We start from the raw sequence: 14,488 nt of genomic DNA on the forward strand, positions 1-14,488 counted from the left end.
ATGAGTTAGGGTGAATCGTAATTTTGGACCAACCCGTGACTGCTCGTTGTACACATTGAGATCTTAAAATCTCTGTGTGATAGCATAAACCGCGGAAGTAATGTTGCAGGGTGAGCTAGCTGCTGACTTACTCATAAGGGTTTGGCGTTCACTGTACAAAAAACAGGCTTGAAGGTGAACCTCGGGTTTTGTACATGGGTTGGGGAGGTAGAAGTCCATTAATGACCTGCAGGGTTACCTAGAGTAAACTGGTCTAGAGTCATCCCTGGCTGCCTGGGGTGGGGTCTGCTGAGTCTCATGTGTGGGCTCACATCTCCTCACAGGATGTATGAGGTTGCACTTTCTGGCTTTGATTTTGCTGATTTTTGGTTAGAGAACATTGGGCTCTTGGGAGGAAGATGAAAGCTAACTTCCTATGAGTTTACTCTGCTTGTGGATTTGGGGCAGCTGGACAGTCAGTAGACAGGATCTCAGCTCCCACTTTTTCTCTTGGGGAAGTCCTTGGTAACCTTGTTGATGTAAAGCAGTTATGCTTCTTGTTACACCTTTAGTTTCACTAGATTTTACAGTGTTGCAAGTTTAGAAACAAACTTGTATTATTAAGTGGTACAGTAACTTTTTTTTTGAATAGGGGACTCCTGAGTTTGTGACGGCCACAGACTGTGTGCATTACTTTGAGTGGAGAACTACTGCGGCCTGCAAGAAAGACATATTTAAGGCTGACAAAGAGGTAATGGGGTCGGGGACTATTTGGTTATGAAATCTACTCTGTGGACCTTGAAGACAGAAAGGGTGTGAATTCGGAGAGGAGGTGGGAGAAGTTTGGAGGAGTTGCGGGAGGGGAAACTGTTATGATAAATCTTTCTGCCAAAAGCTGCCCAAGCCCTACCGCCATGTGGGCGGTCTCCACCAGCAGCCCGAGTTGTGCCGGCCACGTGGATGGACAAAATAATACAGAGACATATTAGGTACAATGCTGCTTGGCCAATGACTAGGATTCCTCATCTGCTAGCTCAGTCTTAATTATCATAAATCTATATATGTTATAAGACTTATCTTATCGGACGCCTTAATGGCGTCCCTCCTTGTCGGTGGATCACATTGTGCCACAGGAGCAGGAGCGGAGGGGAAAGAGGGCATACTTCCTGTTTCCTCGCTTAGATATGAGTCTCCTTGCCATGTCACTTCCTGTCTGGATCATCACTTCTCTACTACATTTCCCAGAATCCTCTTTGACTCCTAGTCCTTGCTTGCCATTGGCCAAACAGTATTTTATTCAACAATCAATAAGATAAACATACAAAGAAGTACATTCCCCATCAGGAAACCATAATCAGAATGTTTCACACAAACATAAAAATGTTTTTTCAGTAAAAAAAATAAAAACAACTTCATAGAAGGTTGTGACTAGGGCTGCCAGAGATTTCAAATACTTGGGGTGAAAGCTATTTTTTGGATGTCAGGGTCCATTTGCATAGAGACACTATGAGATTTAATTGTAATCTTCCAGGCTGGCTTCTGGTGGTATACATCACACACAGAGTCAGGCTTGGGTTTAGGTTTTGTCCTGCATCTCTGGAGTCCTCGGGGATCTGACTGCTTCATCTTCCTTTGCGCCTGCTCTCTTCCCATGGTGGATCTCATGTCAATGATTGCTTTCCTACCAGTTTTCATTGTCAGTCTCTTGTAACCCAGGCTGGCTGAGGATGACCATAACCTTCTAATCCTTTTGCCTTCATGTGATGGCTAAACGTGATTGTCTGCTTGATGTATGTAGAATTCCCATGGGAACAAGCCTAATGGGTATGTCTTGGGGGTTTCTAGATTGAATTAGTTGAAGTGGGAAAGACGTGAATGTGAGCGGGAGCATATCTTAGACTCAGGTCCTGAGTGAGCGTACAGTAGAGTGTGAACTGAGCCAGCATCTCTCTTCCTCTGCTTCCTTGTTGTGGATTAAATGTGACAATGGGCACACACTCCTGTTCTCTACCGTGATGAAATGAGTGCCAAATAGATCCCCCCTTCTTTAAGTTGCCTCAAAGGTGAGGAAAGTAACTAAAACACTGTATCTCATGAGTGCTGGGATTGCAGATATGAGTCACTATGCCTGGCTGTGTTCTCATTGTTAGAGCTATCTCCTCAGCCAGGGGGTGGCTGGTCCAAATGGTGCCTTTTAAACCAGTGCTTAATCCAGTAGGTTCTGGTAGGGGCTTTAAGACAGTTTTAAAGTACTGTGTCTCTGTCCCCTATCCTAGTACCTTGGGAGACATATAAACTGCAGAGGTGGCATGTTGATACCTGGCCAACATTAGGAAAGAGAGGTGACTAGACATAAAACAACACCAAACATGTTAACTCAGTGTTAAGCCTGCAAACCATCTCTTTCCCGGGTTGCGTGATGACTTTGCATGCATTAGCATTAGCATGTCTCTGTCACTCCACACAGTGTAGTAATAGGTAGAAGACGTTCCTCAACAGACTGCTTTTCTGGCCATGCTCCAGTTTTGGGGAGCACTGTTAGCTGTCTTCTCTGCCTTGGTGCAGTGGTAGCTGGCTCCCCTGATGGGAGCCTGGAGAGCCTCTTGAATAGAGCTCCCCCAAGGCTTCTGGGGACAGGTTTTCCCAGCTTGGCCTCTGCCTTTCAGTCTTCTCACTGCTACCTTGTTCCTTTCGCCTGGCTGGAGGGCTGCTGCTTGTTTCCTGTTGCACAGCCGATGGCTTGTTGCCCTCCGAGTGAATGTTTCTGTGTCCTCTTGCTTGTGTGGTGACACTGATTTGTGGGATTTGAAACACTTAGGATTGCTGTTCTTTCTGGCTCATTCTATAGCTCAGGCCGTCTTTACATTTGCGGTACTTCTTTTGACTCTGCCCTCTGAACACAGGGATGTCAGCACCTTGGTTGCATTTGACTGCAACCCAGTTAGTTAGTCCAACTTCTTGCCATTTCTTCTAGGGGAATGTGGTGTTCAGCTGGAGTTCCCCTATGCCTGTTCCTTCCTGTCACAGGCTTCTTCACCCCATCCCTTTATCAGAGTCCTGGGTCTGAGAAGCAGGGCAGCTATGGGAGGCTGCTTAAGAATATCTTTGGCTAGAGTTTGCCACTCTTCTTCGAGGTGAGGTAGAGGAGTGTGGGGTTTGATATGATCTCTTAGCTCTTTGTGAAATCTCGGAAGTCAAGTCTAGGGAAAAGATCAGTGGACAGAACCTTCCTGCAGGTTTGATAGTGTCTTTCTAAGAGACATTTGAGACCTGAGTTACACAATTAACTATTGTACCTGCATCTGTCATCTAAGAGATAAAGTTTTAGAAAGTTTTGTTATAGGCAAGGTACTTTGAAATGGTTGTAGAGAATGTGAATTCTAAGAATATTTTATTGGACAGTGTGGTAGTTTGCCACCGTGACTAATAGCAGAGTTGAGATACCTCCTCCTCCTCCTCCTCCTCCTCCTCTTCCTCCTCCTCCTCCTCCTCCTCCTTCTTCTTTTTCATGTTAACTAGTTTATTATATGGCCTGGCAGAGTAGGGAGACTAAGAGAGAAGAGGAACGGGTAATGGCTGACCACCATAGCCGGTTGCCATAGAGAAGCAGAGAGAACGCATAAGTGAGAGAGAGCCAAGAAGAAGCAGAGAGTGAGAGAGAAGTGGCATAAAGAGAGGAAGCAGAGAGAGCGTGGAGCAGGAAAGTTGGAGCTTTTAAAGGGAAGACTGCGCATGCGCACTGAGGTTCCACGCATGCTCAGAGTCCTCATGCATGGCAGGTGACGTGGTGATGACGTAGCACGTTTTCTTGTGCGTTCCCTGACTGTTGTCAGGGGGCAGGGTCTGTCTCTTAAAGAGGTAGAGCCTATCAGCATCAAAGCCTGAACCTTTTATTTGCACCTCTACTTATTATTAAAAAAGGTGGGGTGTTAGACATGGCAGGTTAAGTAATAAGGGCATCGAATTCTCAAGACTGCTTCCTGCTGATGTGGGGGGCGTTGACCATCTTTGGGGGACCTGAGAAGGTTGGGGTGCTGCCACGTCCTGGGGTAGCTGGTTGTTTCATTGCAGTCCAGGCTGTATGGAACTCCCTGGCCCCTCTTAGACCTGTTTGTTTGGATCCAATTCAGCTCCAAGACACATTAGCAGCATATTCTTGTTAGAAGCAACTTGGCTGAAAGCATTAACATTTTAAAATTGACATTTTTTTTTTTTAGGACAATGAAAAGCATCTTAATCTTGACCTAGTAGTTATGATTGTACAGTCGTATTATAGAACTGACGATGAACAATAGCATGAGAAATAGAGAAATCAGGAACATACTTCATTCTTTTTAATGTCTCAATTCACTTTATCATCACTTAAGCCTTTTTATCCTTGGACTTTTATAACTTTAATTCGTACACTTTACATTACCATCTTAGACCTTCCATTCTCAGACCTTCATAACTTGCATTTATCTACCGTGTTAGACCTTTCCATCCTCAGACCTTCGTAACTACATTCCCAGACCTTCATAACTTCCATTTATCCACCATGTTAGACCTTTCCATCCTCAGACCTTTGTAAGTACATTCTCAGACCTTTGTAACTACATTCCCAGACCTTCATAACTTACACTTTCCTGTCTTCACATAGATAAACCCTAAAATACCTGTTCCTGAAATCTGTTTTGCTTTAAGCTGGCAAGACTACCAGTTGTCAAAAGCATCAGAGTTCTTGAGAAGGATAATATTTTACCTGAATCAGTGATTAAAGAATAACAAAGACTTGCCAGCAGGGTGCATGGACAGCCACCCGCAAGGTCCTCCATCCATAATAGCGGGCTGCAGGACACCTGCTTTTTTGCTGATAGCATGTGACCTGTGGATTACAGACTATAGGAAGACTCGCCTACCGTTGACCCAAGCAACGCGGGGAAAGTCGATTCCACTGTCATCTTGTCCACGGTCTAGAGTACTTTGTAGCAGTTGAGGTGAAGGGCAGGATTGCTCAGTGACTAGTGTTGTCACTGACTTGAGATGAAGTTTCTTCTGTGCCCATCAGTCTTTTTGAGGAAAAGGGGTGAGGCCAGCAGCTGGCCTATCTCTTCTGTCTGTTATAAAAAGCTTTTTAACAAAACGTTTTAAATGCCATATTCTCTAGATCTTTGAGTATTTGAGGACTGTCTGTTTAGTATCTCAGCAGTTAAAAGTTTGCCTTTAGTTAGAGAAAAATCCCTTTTTGTAATAAAGAAGGTGTACCTTTGTAAACAGCTTACAGGATGAACTGAGTAGTATAAATATTTTGTTAATTTGAAATAGATCTTTGTGATTTTAAACTTTCATCATCATTTAAAGATTCATGAGTTAAATTTAAGTTGTATAGACTTAGCTTATATTTTAAGTATAGTTAAATTAGACCTTTATGAATTTAAATGTTTACCATCATTTAAAGATACATAGCAATTTAGAAATATGAGACTTAGCACAGTTTAAGTTCCATATAGAGTTAGATAAGTATAAAGTTAAATTACAGGTACAGCTGGAGTGGGCGTGTCTACAGGTAGGTCACATGACCAAGATGGCCGCCCCCAGGTCAGTCCATATGGCCAAGATGGCGGCGACCATAAGCCACTTTTTTGTCTGTTTACCTGCTTGTTGGCTGCAACCAGAAAGGTTCCTCTATGCATTTCCCATGGGTAAGGCAACTGGAAAACCGGCAAAAAGCTCCTCTCCGGATGCACGTCTGCCCGTGGGAGTTGCCAGGGGCCTGGCCCCGGAGGGACACAGCTGTCCCGAAACCGAAAAAGGACCCAGTGGTCCGAACTGAAAAAGCAAAAAGCAAAAAAGCACCGCTCCCAAGGCTGGAATCCCAAGCCTGACCTATGGGAGATGCACCCAACAAGTGAAAGAAATCAGAGACAAAAAATCTGGCAGCAGTGCTTGCCTGTGCAAGTCACTGAACTGAGTGGGCAGGCATAAGCTAGGTCACATGGTCAGGATGGCAGCTCAGACCACATGGCCACTGGGAGGCAGAACTCTGCTCATTTACCTACTCACTGGCAGTAACCGGATGGTACTGTATTTCTCGTGGTTGAGGCCAAAAATGGCACAGGTTGCTCTGTCTGAGAGCACCTGGCAGAAAGCCTGAAAGAGGCTCAGCAGTCCAAATGTGGAAAAAATGTACCCAGTAGACCAAAAGGCAGTGAACTCCAAAATGGAGTGCTGGATCTGCCCCGTGGGAAAAGGGATATCTTACTGGATGGCAGTGAACAGGCAGATGAGTGAGTTCCAGGGATCCTTAGTTTGAAAAGTGGCGAGTTGAAGTGTACAGAGTTCCGGCATCTCAGGCTGCTGCAGGCAGGAGGAAGTGCCAGGAAAAGCCGAGATGGAAGTGGGTTATGAATTCAGATTTTAGGATCCACGGAATTTCCTGTGCCCCTGGCAGGAGAGGTTAGAGAGAAAGCCTATCCCGCCAGCAAGCAGCGAGAGAGTTTATGGAGAGAGCCTAAACCAAGTCAGGCGCCAATGTTATGTTTTTATTTAAAAGGAGGAAAAGAGAAAGCTGCAAGATAAGACATGTTAACTAGTTTATTATATGGCCTGGCAGAGTAGGGAGACTAAGAGAGAGGAGGAACAGGGGTAATGGCTGACCGCCATAGCCGGTCACCATAGAGAGTCAGAGAGAGCGCGTAGGTGAGAGAGAGCCAAGAAGAAACAGAGAGAGTAGAGAAGCGATATAAAGAGAGGAAGCAGAGAGCGAGATACATTCTTATTGTGCAATTTCAAGTAAAATTTTATTAATAGCTACTGTTCCATTGGTGACGAGGGCCTTTTTACTCCTGGGTACATCTTTGGACTTGCATATTTTTGATTATGCAAGAGTCAAAACTCTAAAGCGCAGCATTTTGCTGACAATATTATAAATAGCCATTAGTTCACAGAGATGAAAGAATGGTCATAAATGAGAATGGTGTAAGGATCCTTCAAGCCTCCTGGCTTAGGGTTTTTATTGCTGTGCAGAGACACCAGGACCATAGCATCTCTTACTTATAAGGAAAACATTTAATTGGTGTGGCTTGCTTACAATTTCAAAGATTCAGACCATTATTGTTATGACAGGGAGCATGGTGTCTTGCAGGTAGACATAGTGCTGGCTATCTCTTGATCATAAGGCAACAGGAAATGGTCTCAGTGTGACACTGAGCGATGCTTGAGCAAAAAAAAAAAAAAAAAACAACCCTTAAAGCCTGTTCCACAGTAACACACTTCCTCCAACAAGGCCACACCTGCTCTAACAAAGCCACACCTCCTAATAGTGCCACTCCTTTTAGGGGCCATTTTTCTTTCAAACCACAACACCTCCCCTCCTTATTTTATTGAGTGGGTATTGGTCGATCTTCCATACTCTTTGCTTGGGGCCCTGTCTCAGGAACAACGTCTGGCGCCATGTGTCTTAGTCCTTGGGAGAGAGTTGGGGGCCTTAGGAAAGGCGTAGAGTCATGGTGTTTGATTGAAGACCAGAGTGGCATGGAGAGCTGGGTGGAGCGGTGTCAGGGAGGCTGTTTGGCTACTTCCTATTCCTTAAGATCGTTTGTAAGATTCTAATCTAACTTTTTATGGCTAGCCTTTTCCTGGAACAGAGTTGCTGAACCGGCTAGCCACCCTATGTCCTAGGCCTTATTTTGTCTGCTGAGGGGGTCTTCTTTATCCTGCCCTTTCAGCTGGCAGCCTTGTGGAATTTGGCTTCTGCTCCTTGAGTAGTAGGGACCTTTTAGAGCTATGGATCCTGTTGTTGTGAAGTCATGGGCTAGGGGTGTGTGTAGGCGGGATCAAAGCTGGAATTGGGGAACCTGTCGGAGACTGTTGGGTTCTGGTAGTTTGAACAAAAGTGATGGTGAAGGTGACAGGAAGTGACTCAGGGACTGACTGAACAGACCCAGCATTTGGATGTGGAATGTGTGGGTACTTGGCCATAGCCAGATGTCATGGTTTTGACCCCAGGCCACTTGCTGATTATGTTCTTCCCCCCCATTGACTGAGATGGGGACAGCATGCTGTTGGGAGAAAACATATGCTCACTTGAATATTGTGAAATGGTTTTGTGTGCCAGGTTGTGGTGTTGGTGGTGTTGGTGGGAGTTGGTAGTGGTTGTAGGTGTGGGTGGTGGTGGTGATGGTGGTGGTAAGAGCAGGGGATCCTTCAGATCTGGATGATCTGGCAGGTATCTGAGCCATTCACAAGGGCAACAAGGATGAGCCGGCACAGGAGAGTAGGGTCAGGTGTATATTTTGGAGCACCTCTGTATTTATGATTATTTTAAGTTTTGTTTATTGCATGTGCATGATGTGTGGGTTGCACTTGCGGAGATCAGAGAGGACACTTTGTGGAGTTGGTTCTCACCTTCCACCTTTATGAGGGTTCTGGGAATTAAATACAGGTCTCTGACCAGGCTGGTGTGGTAGCACCTTCACCTGCTCAGCCTTCCTGCTAGAATGATGTTTGCATTTAGAATCAGAAGATAGTGAGGTTTCCAGGATGCAACCAGGGCAGCAGGAAACAGGTTCCTCCAGACAGGAATCAAAGGGAAAGGGGAATGAAGGGCTTTAGGCTGTGGCCATTCCATCACAGGCCTAAGAAATGAGCTTCAGATCTGGCAACAGGCAAACTCATCTGGAAGGTATGGTTCTGGGTGGGGTGAGGGGCAGGCACCCAATATAACAGTTTTAGGAAAAGGGGATAAAGGACAGGGGCGGTTCAGGAATTTTTCTCTTAAGTTGCAGATATGCGAGGGTAGCTGAGGGGGATTCGGGAATAAGGAAATATACTTGTAAGGTAGTGGATTTTGTAGCATACTGAAGGAACTGGTCCGGGACCAGTGAAAGATAAGTGAGATAGGTGAGAGTAGGAAGTGATTACAGACACACAGCCTTAAGAAGGAGACAAAGACCTTAGAAATGGTATAGAAGACTGAACTGTTTTTTTTGTTTTTTTTTTTTTGTTTTTTTTGTTTTTTTTGTTTTTTTTTTTGAGACAAGGTCTCAGCTGGCCAGGTTGACCTTGAATTCATGGAGTTCAAGGGGATTAAAGGGGTGTGCCACCATCCCTGATAGAACCAGGTGTTCTTAAGGGATAGAAGATGATCGTTGTGTGGTACCCATCACAAGTCTATTGTCTCACAGCCTCCCGCTGTGGGATGCAGGAAGGCTGGCTCACTTGTGTTCTGCTTCCCCAGGTGCCATGCTATGCATTTGATGACAAGTTAAAGAAGCATGATTTAAACCCACTGATCAAGCTGAGTGGTGGCTACCTGGTAGATGATTCTGACCCTGAAACATCTCTGTTCATCAACGTGTGTCGAGACATAGGTACGTCTTTTCAGGAGGAAGGGTGGGGAGTGGTCATTACTTGCCCTGGCCCTTTTGACATGCACATTGCCATTCCTTCTCTAAGAAAGGTGTTGTCCTGAGGGTGTTCTCTGGACAGCTGCATCTGTCCGTCTCAGCAAATCTAGTCCTTCCCTCTGCCAACCCCAAACACATTCTATTCTAGCTCTTGCTTGTGTTGGTTTTCTCTGACAGATACTTTGGGATTTGGGGGTCCATGGTGAGGTTTGTTTCAGTTTGTTGTGTTTGCCCAACCCTGTGGCTTTGAGTGGAGGGTAAAAGGGACTGAGGGATGACAAAGGCTTTCAGAATATGACTGTGCTGTGTGTTTGGGATGAGGCTGGCTCTAGCTTCCTTTGTAGAACTGGAAGAGGCCAGCATATCTTTCCTTGATAACCAAAGGCTGTAAATGAAGGCCTTTATCTCAGAAGGGCTGTCTGGTTTTACTGTGTTCTTATTTATTACTTGCTGAGCTCCTTCATGCTTATGCTTCCCTCATGGGCTCAGCACTGGAGCCCTGTAGACCAGGACTGCTCTCTCTGCTGTGCTAGCTACAGTTGTGCCATAAATAAAGAAATTGTACTGCCAAGTAATAAAAAGCAAAGAAAGAAGGAAAGAGGCCATAGTTCTCTGTTTTCCTTATGTTTCTTTCTTAATATATATGAGATGTTGGTGTTAGAAAAAATTGGGGGGGGGTGGCTGGAGAGATGGCTCAGTGGATAAGAACACTTGCTGCTGTTCTTTCAGAAGTCCTGAGTTCAATTCCCAGCACCCACATGGTGGCTCACAACCATCTGTAATGAGATCTGGTGCCCTCTTCTGGCATGCAGGCATACATGCAGGGCACTCATACATAAATATAAATAAATAAATATTTAAAAAAAATTGAGGGGAAAAGCAGTTCAGTATATGACTCTTAGTGAGTTGTATATAAACACATTCCATCTTATTTGTATATTCTAACTAACAATTTAAAATAATAATTATACTCCATCCAGGACTGCCAGTAATCAGTGGTGATTTAAGGTTTTTCATGTGAGATTACAATAACTTAAGTTTGATCGTAAACTTCTGCAAAAGTGTGATGTTTTGGTTTGGAAAATATTGAAATTTCTAGTCCTTAAGTTCTACTTGGAAAACAAAATTACGTTCATTAAAAACAAATCCTTTTGAGTATTATTTTAATTCAGTAAGTATTTTGTTTTTTTCTCCAATTTTCTGGCAGTTTAGGAGAGATAAGCCTTTATTGTCTTTAAAGGTGGTCCTGTGTCCTCTGCTGTTCCTTCTTTAGCCGCAGGAAATTGCCCCGCACTAACTTTGAGGGTCCCTAAAGCCTCATGTCTGCTTTACGTGTGGCTGCTGTTTACTGACTTGCCTTTCCTTCTCCTTTGGGAACCAGGTGCTTTGCCTGTCATCAAAGCTCATGGCAGTTGCCTTGGGTGGAAGCAGGCAACTGTTTGGACTCCAGTTGGGTTTGGGGAGCTGGCAGGAGGCATAGTCTCCAGCATTGAGCCCATGTGATATAGTAGTCCAGCACAGCAGTTGCTGTGTATGGAAGTGTCTAGTCATCTGGGTTTCTGGCTGGCTGACAGGTGGCAGGGTGTCCCTCCCACTGTGACTGAGGTGGCCGTTGGCATCTTAGGGAGCTGTGGCTGGTTCCTTACATGTGCAGTGGTGTTTAACACTGTCTCTTGGCTACTTCAGTGGTTTGAGCGTAGCCTTCATCACCCTGAAGTCTCTGTCTTGGAGCTTAGGGCTGGGGAGGAGGACGAACCTAATGGAGGATTAGACACTGTATGATCCAGGGTCTAGTGGGGAGAGAGGGCAAGGGAAACAGAGAGGAAGGGAGGAAGGGAAGGACGGAGTCGTTCTCTAGGATGTGAGCCCACACCTGTCTAGGGCTTCTTCCCATTGACAGAGAGTCTTTTAACTTGTCCCCAGAATGCCCCGTTTTCTAGCGTTTCAAACTCAAAGGGACAATGCTAGTTAGAGTTAAGGGCAGATATAAACATTTGTAACCACCTGTGACATAGGAATGTCTGTCACTTGGGCCCCTTATGTGCTGGGCAGAGTAGTGCTTCTTGGCCCACATGTTATGTGGAAAGGTGAGAGGCTCACACAGAATCTAATGGATGGATTGTGACAATCCATTTGTTTATAGAGACCCGGACACAAGGATTTGCATGAGTTCTACTTGTGTGTCACCTGCTTTACTTTAAAGTCATCTGTGTTGTTTTGCAGACTCCCTTCGGGACCCAAGCACACAGCTGAGAGCCTGTCCTGCTGGCACTGCCGCCTGTCTGCTGAAGGGAGACCAGGCATTTGATGTTGGACGGCCTAAGGAAGGGCTGAAGCTAGTGAGCAAGGACAGGTCAGTCTGGGGCCACCTTGGTGGCTTGTAAGGTCCTCAGCAAGGGAGTCTGCCCTTTAGGGGGACTAATGGAGAAGAGAAGAGAATGGCAGCATCAAAGTGTGCTGTGTGTATGTGTGAAAATGTCATCGTGAGATCCATTGTTCTGTACAGTTAATACTGGTAAAAGATGAGAAAAAGAAGGGATTTGACTTCTAGAAGCCAGGGAAGCACAGCCCTTTCCAGCAGGCTGTGTCCTTGTCCTGTGTCATGCTGGTGTACATGGTGCTCACTTATTTATAGGTGACATTCATTTGGCTGTGAGACAGTCTTGCTGTGTAGCTCAGAGTAGCTTGGAATCCTTGATCCTGCTCAGTTTTTTATTTCGTGTCACTTGTCGGGTTTTCTTTAGCCTTTCTTTTGGAGAGAGAGGCGGGGCAGTTTGCTGGTGGTCTTCTGGCATGCATTTTCTTTCTAGTTGGGACATGGTGCGCACGCTTCCCAACCACTCTCTTGTGTACACAGGTCCCTGTATTGCCTATGGGCCTCAAGTTGGAACTGATGCAGTACTAGACTGTAAGCTTGTACCGTTAGAGCAGGGCCTGAACTGGAAGAGGCTGGGAGTTTTCTGTGTCTGTGTTAACTTGCTCACACTGCCATAAGCAAATACCCAGAGTGGGGCCTTCGAACAGGAGAAATTTATTTCCTCAACCACAATTTCAGAGACTAAGACAGAGCTCCAGACAGGTGTCCCCAAGACAGGATTTCTCTGTGTAACAGCTCTGGCTATCCTGGAACTTGTTCTGAAGACCAGGCTGGCCTTGAATTCAGGTTGGTTTCTTGTGTGGCCTATCCCCTTGTCTTGTTAGAGGCCATCTTTCCTCTGTGTCTTGACACAGTCTTCTCTGGTCTGTGTTCTCATGTCCTCTCAACAGTAGCACTGTTGTGTGAGGTCCTGTTTATTCACCTCTTTAATGTCCTTGTGGTCTAGTAGGTGACTGATGGAGCATGTCTGTCAGGGCTGCACCTTTGGGAGCTGGGAGGGATTGTCCAGAGGACAAGTTGGTGATGGAGACCACAGCTGGTGGCTGAGGGCTCAGTGAATGTAGGGTACCATGGAGACCGTGGCTTGTCTATTGTTAGCGCTTGATTGGTGGAGCATGGGAGGTATGGGCAGGTCCCACAGGTGAGGCAGGAGCCTGCTGACTAGTATGAGTGCTTCCTGGCAGGGACATGTGTTGGACTTTGGGTGCAGCAGCCCTAGCCTGTGGCTGCTGTGCCTGCGGTAGGGTGACAGGTTGATATAAAGCTCTTCGGTTTGCACTTGGATGTTAGGGGAAGATCATGTGACCTTGTGGGGAAAATGAATTAGGTGTACTCAGTTGTGTTGAGCTTGTTTTATTAGGTCCTTACAAATTCTCTTTCTGCAACAAGCCTCCGTTAGTATTTTTAGTGTGCATACTGATCGTATTTACTTGACTTTCGATAGGAAGATACTCTTTTATACTTTTTTAAAAATGGAAATATAACAATCTTGTTTTATTTTCCTCTGCTAGTCCACTCCCCAAATGTACTGACTGCTCAGGTCAGTGCATCAATTTGAATGTAATCTACACTTATGTAATGCAGTTTTTCCACATGGCTTTTGCAGGCTTGTTCTGAGTTACGTGAAGGAAGAGGCAGAAAAGCCAGACTTCTGTAATGGTCACAGCCCTGCAGTGACGATAACATTTGTGTGCCCGTCTGAGCGGAGAGAGGTGAGTGACTTGTCTCTAAGTTACTTTAAAGATGTGATCCTCAGGCAGACTTGCCCAAATGATCATGTGTCTGTGTTTGAGGCATGCAAGGGTGGCAAACTAAAGGACCTTGCGCTCTGGGTTGGGAGACAGCTTCTAAGAGCTTCAGCTCCTTGTGTGTGTTAGTTTAGAGATAGGGTCTCTTTGTGGACCCTCAGCTTCCCAAGTGCTGGGGTTGCAGGTGTGCACCAGGGTCTGGCTTTTTAAAAAGTGGGTTCTGGAGATCAAAATTACATGGGAATAACTTTACATACTGAGCTGTCTTCCCAGCCCTGAAGCCTGAGATTCTTGAAGGGAGGAAGTCCCTCCTGTCTCCGTCTTTCTTTGTCTCCTGCTTGCCATGCCTCTCACTCACAGCCATAGGCAGATTTATAACTCTGTCTCTTGGCTGCATTTAATTTCCATTTTATTTATTTACTTGCTTGTGACTGGGGTTGAGAACCAGGGCTTTGGGCATGCCAGCAGCTATTGTACTGGTGAGATGCTTTTAAATCTTGGAGAGAGGCAGTCAGGTGTCTTTTCCCCAATGCATAGTTAATTGTCCTATATCATAAAAGAGGGGAACAATTCACATGAAATAAATCTAACAACCTAACAATTTAGCTCTAAGTGATGACACCGATATCTAGAGGCAGAGTTCACTCATGGAAAGTTGGTAGAAGTAGTGGCACCAATTAGGTTACAAGTCTGAAGGCCCAGTGCCCAACAAACCCCCATGCCCACACCTACCTTGGGAAGGACAGTGAGTGGATGCTGGCTCCACTGCAGATGTTCCTTGAGGGCGTTGGAGACTAACTGACACAGCCTCAGTTATGCTTAGTCAGGTCAGCTGGGGTGCCAGACATTCAGCACCCATAGCATCAGAGTCAGGACATCCGCAAGAGATCTGGGGAGATGTAGTTACCTGAAGGGTCTCTTGTTGACAGGGTACCTGCATGGCTCTTGTGTGCTGAGGTACGTTGGAGACCAGCATCTGCTGAGTCTCTTGGAGCCTG

At 45.6% G+C, this 14,488-nt stretch overlaps 1 protein-coding gene across 1 annotated transcript in view; it reads left to right on the forward strand.

The window, feature by feature from the left end:
• Nucleotides 1-14,488, forward strand: part of Igf2r (insulin like growth factor 2 receptor) — a 98,180-nt gene that overhangs the window by 26,994 nt on the left and 56,698 nt on the right. The window contains exons 4-7 of the mRNA XM_027401095.2: nt 632-730; nt 9,197-9,329; nt 11,589-11,718; nt 13,349-13,454. Of these exons, the coding sequence (XP_027256896.1) occupies nt 632-730; nt 9,197-9,329; nt 11,589-11,718; nt 13,349-13,454 (468 nt within the window). The remainder of the gene's footprint in view (nt 1-631; nt 731-9,196; nt 9,330-11,588; nt 11,719-13,348; nt 13,455-14,488) is intronic.

The sequence above is a fragment of the Cricetulus griseus genome, chromosome 2, assembly GCF_003668045.3.
Source record: "Cricetulus griseus strain 17A/GY chromosome 2, alternate assembly CriGri-PICRH-1.0, whole genome shotgun sequence".
Lineage (NCBI taxonomy): Eukaryota > Metazoa > Chordata > Mammalia > Rodentia > Cricetidae > Cricetulus > Cricetulus griseus.